At 36.5% G+C, this 6,304-nt stretch overlaps 1 protein-coding gene across 2 annotated transcripts; it reads left to right on the top strand.

Annotated features, from left to right (window-relative positions):
* The first annotated feature begins 1,610 nt into the window (after positions 1-1,610).
* On the top strand, positions 1,611-6,060 carry LOC131001137 (protein tesmin/TSO1-like CXC 3). Of its 2 annotated transcripts, XM_057927394.1 has the most exons (11): positions 1,611-2,026; positions 2,990-3,150; positions 3,240-3,538; positions 3,641-3,849; positions 3,920-4,389; positions 4,482-4,556; positions 4,639-4,819; positions 4,903-4,998; positions 5,090-5,156; positions 5,232-5,394; positions 5,485-6,060. In XM_057927394.1, the coding sequence occupies exons 1-11, from the start codon at positions 1,937-1,939 to the stop codon at positions 5,792-5,794; spliced, it is 2,121 nt and encodes a 706-aa protein (XP_057783377.1). In that variant the 5' UTR covers positions 1,611-1,936; the 3' UTR covers positions 5,795-6,060. The 2 variants fall into 2 exon arrangements, with proteins under 2 accessions (XP_057783377.1, XP_057783376.1); XM_057927393.1 differs by having other exon boundaries at positions 1,613-2,026; positions 3,240-3,849.
* Positions 6,061-6,304: the final 244 nt, after the last annotated feature.

Raw genomic sequence — 6,304 nt, 5'->3', positions numbered from 1 at the left:
TTTCCCATCCATCAAAGTGAACGCACCCTTATTCTATTAGTGTAAGAGTATAAAGTATATATATGGTAAATATCATTTCAAACTCCAAATTATTTTCGCACTATTAATTATATTTGTTTTTGAATTTATTGAAAATAATTTTTAAAATCATAAACTATCGATTTTGTATCAATTGTACCATCCGGTCATTTTTTTTACTCAAAAAGTTGACGCGACTCGCCGAATGTCACTATAAATTTAGAGTTATTCTTGTTAACTTACGTGGCACAAAATGACATTATTTTGTATTTTATAATTAAAAAATCCAAGCTAGATTTACAAAAGTGAATATTTTTCAATTAGTAAAGTAAAATAAAAAATTTAAATTAATAAAAATAATAAATGTCGATAGATATTCGGCGAGTCACGCCAACATTTTAAAGTAGAAAAATAAATAAAAGATATAATTGATACGAATCGATATTCATAATTCACAAGAAAAGCATTATAATAATTTAAAATATTATTAATAGTGCCAAAAAATTATTTAACTTAAAATATATGTCTACTTTTTCTTATTCTTTGCTTCTCCTTCAATCCATCTTTTTCTTTCTTTTTGGTTTTATTTTTGTTTTCTGTTTTCCTTGATGGCTATTTTGAATGTTAAAAAGTTAAAACAACCAAACCTAGGGGAAATGACTATAATTCCTTAGCCGTCATGAAGGGCCGTAAAGTAGACAGAATCATTAAAGAAAAAAAAAAGAAAGAACAAATTGTGTTTGCAAAAATAATTAGTAGAATCACGATAAAAATTGCACCAACATAAAATCATGACCGTGCCCAAACCTTAATCCTAAATATCACCGAATGAAGTGTGGGACCTAACTAGTAAGAGTAAATTGGCAATATGAATAGTAATAAAAAAAAATAATAGTAACGTATAATTATTCGAAAATGATATCTACAAATTAATTATTTCCAATAAAGTTATTAAGATTGGGAGGTTACTAATTTCCTGAACACAAAACCTTAAGTACAATTAGTGTACCGTACAATAAAGTTAACCTACAATAGAGTGTAATCTGATCATACGGTACACCCGATTGTACCCAAGATCACTTCTTTATTAATTGGGTTCTCGCACAAGACATGATAAATCACGAGTTTAAGCATATATAAGAAAAAAAAGAGAATTTGTAGTTCAGCAAATATATTTTGCATGTAACAGATCCTGACTAAAATAGTACTAACAGATGGCAAAAATGTATATTTTTACTAGTAGTTAAGCCAATGATTGAGAGCACTAATGACTTTCTTAAATGAAAATTATTCCGTAATTAACAAAAACAATATACCCGAACAAAACCGCCTCCCACATAATCAAAAGCAATTCGTAAAATTTCGTAACTGAAAATTCAAATCGGCTAAGAAAAAGAAAAAAAAGGTCACCGGAAATGAATTTCGTTGAATAGTTGTGAAGAAAATGAAGATAATCAAAGAATATCTGTAAAAATGGCAGCACATCTTCGATAATAAACATGTATATATATTTGCCATTAAATTTCTTCAGCGTTATTTACGTTACTTTTTGCTGTCGCTGTTTTCCCTCCCAACAACAACAGCCCTTTTTTGGCTTAGTTTGCTGTGCATATATAACTTCATCCACAATGCAACACAGCAGCAACTGTATTTTTTCTTTCTAAGTTTCTTTTATATTTGTTGGGGTAGTGGGGTCTCGATTTTCTACTTGAAGAAAAATCCCTTCTTTATTTCTTTTTTCTTTGCTGACCTCCGTTTCCCGCTCCTTTCTTCAATCTCAGCCACTTTCGTTTGACTCCTTTGTTTCTTACAAACCAAACAAAAGAAAAGAATAGTGTGTCTTTTTTGTGTGTGTGTGTGGTTGTCTGATTCAGACAGGCAATGCAGAGTTAGATAGAGAAATAGATAGAAGGAGGTGATGGGGGATTGTAGAGGGGAGAGAGAACTCATGGATACTCCAGAGAGAACCAACAACACCCAGATCGCCACTTCCATTGCCAAATTTGAGGTTTGTTTTCGTTTTATTTCAACACTTTCTCAATTTTTATTGTGTGTGTGTTTTCTGTATTGCTTCTGAATTGGTGTATTGATTAGGAAGTAGGAACTGGGTTTGCAGGTGATTTGGCCGAAACATGCAAGATACTATCATTTTTTAACTTTTAATTTGCTGGGTGAAAATTGTTAATTTTGATGTTTGATAACATAAATTTTAGTTTTAAAAAAACTTTCTTTAAACTGAATTTGGTTCATTGATGTTGAGTAAGTTCTTTTGATTACTTGATTGATAGATTATATCGTATTCGAGTTCTATTTTCTTGCATTCTTCTGTTTTTTTTTGTGCCACCTGCCAAGTTTTTGTTACCACTGGATTTCATTGCCAGCTTTTATCTTGTTTTTCTTGATTCCTTCAATAACTGGTTCTATTAATGGACTTGGCCAAATTTGGCATGCATTTTCATTTGTTTGCATAAATTTGAAAATTTACAAGTCCCATTACGCATATTATGTGGCAGTAGAGTAGATCCCAGATTCACCTTAAGCTTCTTGGGAATAAGTTCTCTCTTTTATGCCTTTTAATTCTGTTTCACATAATGAGTTGATTAGTAGTTACTATCATTTAGCAGTTCAATTTACTTGAAATATTTCAAGAATCTACTTAACAGTTCTGAGAAATTGATGATATTTCTTTAATTGCTGTATTTCTTGTTAGACAGCACATCGACCTTCCAAATTTGAGGAGTTTGGTTATTGCATCCAATTCTCCCAGTATGATGGTGCTTACATTCATAAACTGTGTCTACATTCAAATGAAGCTCACATTCATATACTATGCCGTTATATACCTCATTTTATACTTGTTATCCATTGTGAACGAATATCTTATGCCTAATAAATATGTGTGTGTGTTCATTTTGTAGGCTTTGAGTTTTCAGTGATATTGTTTTCTGATGATTCCCCTATTTGCATGCAGGACTCCCCTGTCTTTAACTTTCTCAACAATCTTTCCCCTATCAAGCCGGTTAAACCGGTACACATCTCTCAGACGATAAATCCACTTAGCTTCTCTTCCCTTCCATCCGTGTTCAGTTCACCGCATCTTACTTCCCTCAGGGAATCTAGATTTCTTCGCAGGTAACATTTCCATTTTTTGTAAACTCTTTGTCCAATCTTGAGTTTACGTATTCGTATTTTATTTTATATATTTTGTTACCTATGTCCAGGCATAGTCTTTCAGATCCATCAAAACCCGAGTTCTCCTCTGATGATGGGAACACAGTTGATCCAAACATGCAAGTCGCTATGAACTTGGACGAACAGAAGGAAAATCTGGATGCAAATTGTGAAAATGCTGGTGAGCCATCTTATGGATGCTCAAAGCTTGTAGTTGAGTTTGCAGAAACCCTAAATTGTGAGTTGGACATTGTGAACTCGAGCTTGAGTTGTCTTAAGGCCAAACGTGTAGCAGAGTATGCTTGCACTTCTTCAGCATTTGTGGAAGACCAAAGGAGCGTAAACATGGGTGAGGCGAATCTGGAGGAGTTAGTCAATACCAATGGAAACAGTTGGGACAGTTTGATTGCTGATGCATCTGATCTATTGATCTTTGAATCACCAAATGCAGAGGCTTACAACGAGCCCGTTGATCCTGCAACGACTTTCTATAGGAGCATTAGAAATGCCATACAGAACGCGCAATCCCTTGGTGCAGTGGTTTGTGGTGAACGAGGAAACACAGCTGAAAACATGCCTCGTCAGCCTGAAGAAGGAACTGAGATGATTGAAAATGGTGATGCTTCATTCTTGAATTCCAATCAAAAGATGGATTATGAGGTAAAAATTACAAATTAGAATGTTTCTGTAAAATTCTTCACAATGTAACTTCATTTCTTTACATTGACAGAATCTTTCTGGTCTATGCCGTGGTATGAGAAGGCGCTGTCTCGTCTTTGAGATGGCAGGAGGTCGTAGGAAGCATATGGAGGACGGATCAGCTTCTGATTCGCCTCTTCTGCTAACAGCGTCTGATGGCAATGCTTCCTCTGACAATCAAATAGCTCTGACTAAGACAGAAAATGATTGCTCTCGTCTATTGCCTGGGATCGGCTTGCATTTGAATGCTCTGGCAGCAACTCCCAAGGACTTTAAAATTGTCAACCACGAGTCTTCAGCTTCTGGCAGATTATTGATCGGACCGAGCTCATCTGCCAATTTGCCTCCTCCAACTACTAGCCAAGACTTGTTAAGCGACTACTCGTTAGAACGAGAAATTGATACCTTCGAAAGTGGTGGTCTTCTCGTGGAAGATCATAGCCGGGAATCTGGATATATCGCGAATGAAGATATCAATCCGAGTAGTCCAAAGAAAAGGAGGTATGTATGTGAGCTTGTTTCTTGTTTTTCATTAGAAGATATATAGTTTTTATTCAGCCATCTTTCTTATTCGGTTGAATATGATTATTTAGGCGTAGGTCGGAGCAAGTTGGAGACGGCGAATCTTGTAAGCGATGCAATTGCAAAAAATCAAAATGTTTGAAACTGTAAGTTCCACATTTGCATAAGCCTAAAATGGCAATGGCAGTATTTGTGAATATGTTTATCTAATTTATAGTGTGAATGTAGTTACTGTGAGTGCTTCGCTGCTGGTGTCTACTGTGTGGAGCCGTGTGCTTGTATAGACTGTTTCAACAAGCCCGTGCACGAAGACACTGTTCTTGCCACGCGCAAGCAGATTGAGTCTAGAAATCCTCTTGCATTTGCTCCCAAAGTGATCAGGACCTCCGATTCTCTATCAGAGATAGTGGTATGAAACCTTGAACTCGGGACTTTATGCTTGCTTGTCGTGTCTGCACACACGTTTAAGACCTTTTGCTGCGTCTCGTGCAGGATGACTTCACCAACACTCCTGCTTCTGCTCGCCATAAAAGAGGATGCAACTGCAAAAAATCCGGCTGCCTCAAGAAATACTGTGAATGCTATCAAGTTAGTAATCTTTTCCTACTTATGCTATATTCTGTGTCGTTTTCCTTTCCTTTGTCTCGTTATCTGATGGTGAACCTTTCGACTCTTCAAGGGAGGTGTTGGATGCTCGATAAACTGCAGATGCGAAGGTTGTAAAAATGCATTTGGCAGAAAAGATGGTGAGAGTCTTAAACACACTCTCCTCTTCCTTATTTGCTTTTTTCTTGGCTAACTTGAGTTTCTGTATATATCAGGTTCAAGTGCATCAGCGTCGGAGCATGAGCACGAAGAAGATGAAAACGGCACTACTGAGAAGGCTACACTCGACAGAAGAAGCATCTATAAGGCTGCAATCCGCGATGATCTTGATCAATGCATGGATACCGTGCCCCCTGCAACACCTCTAGGAGGTGGGAGGTATGCAGAGTTGACACGTTTTTCTCAAGTTGTGCATGCTCGATGCAAACGCGAATTGAAAGATGAAGTTTTTTGTTTTTGATCTTGCAGGCAGCAGCAGCCATTTCAATCATTCTCAAAGAAGAGGCCACCTAGAGCCTCTTTTCCTCCCATCTGCTCATATTCTGGCTTTGGAAAATCGAGTTTAGTATTTCCACAACCGCCTAAATTGAGGACTTGCTTTGAGGAGGAAGAGGAGATGCCACATTTTCTGGTAGGAGGAGCAGGGTCGCCTATCAAGTCGTCCTCGCCTAACAGGAAAAGAGTTTCTCCGCCTCAGACGTCGTCTGGTCTGAGGAGCAGCCGGAAGTTGGTGCTTCAGTCCATCCCATCATTCCCATCCCTCACACCGAACCAGTGAGACGAGCTCTCTTCGTCTGATGGAAGCTTCTTGTTTATGTGCATTGGTAGTTATGTTTGGTCTCAGTTTTGTTTTGGCCTTTCTGCTTTGCTTAATAATGGCAGCAGTTTGTTGCTGTTCTCACTTTTCCTGAATAAAATGCTCTCTCTGTCTCTTTGTGACTGTTAATTTCTTGATTCTTTTATTGTTTGAGGAAATGTGTTTTTTTTTGCCAAAGTTATGTACATGATTATCTTTACACTTGAGTGGTACTTTCTTGACATCAATCATCCTTTACATATCAAAAGAAAGAGAGAGTGACAGAATCCTAAAATGTGTGATTTGGGCTTGTGAAAATTATGGACTCCGAAATATAGCTACCATTGCAATAGTGGAGTATAATTTAGAGGTAATATATGAAATTAGCCTATTTCTTATTATAAATTTAAAAAATAGTTTATGGAATAAAAACTTTAAAAATTGATCATTTTTTTGTGTAAAAGTATAAAATTATCTCTAACATAAAAAATA

Source organism: Salvia miltiorrhiza, chromosome 8, assembly GCF_028751815.1.
Source record: "Salvia miltiorrhiza cultivar Shanhuang (shh) chromosome 8, IMPLAD_Smil_shh, whole genome shotgun sequence".
Taxonomy (NCBI): Eukaryota; Viridiplantae; Streptophyta; class Magnoliopsida; order Lamiales; family Lamiaceae; genus Salvia; species Salvia miltiorrhiza.
This window is presented reverse-complemented; position numbering and strand designations above follow the sequence as displayed.

Bases quoted from the DNA above. Each gene is read 5' to 3' on its own strand.
- LOC131001137 (XM_057927393.1), top strand. From the start codon at position 1,937: ATGGGGGATTGTAGAGGGGAGAGAGAACTCATGGATACTCCAGAGAGA. The intron at 4,820-4,902 runs GTATGAAACCTT...CGTCTCGTGCAG, and splicing joins ATTCTCTATCAGAGATAGTG to GATGACTTCACCAACACTCC. The intron at 4,999-5,089 runs GTTAGTAATCTT...CGACTCTTCAAG, and splicing joins AATACTGTGAATGCTATCAA to GGAGGTGTTGGATGCTCGAT.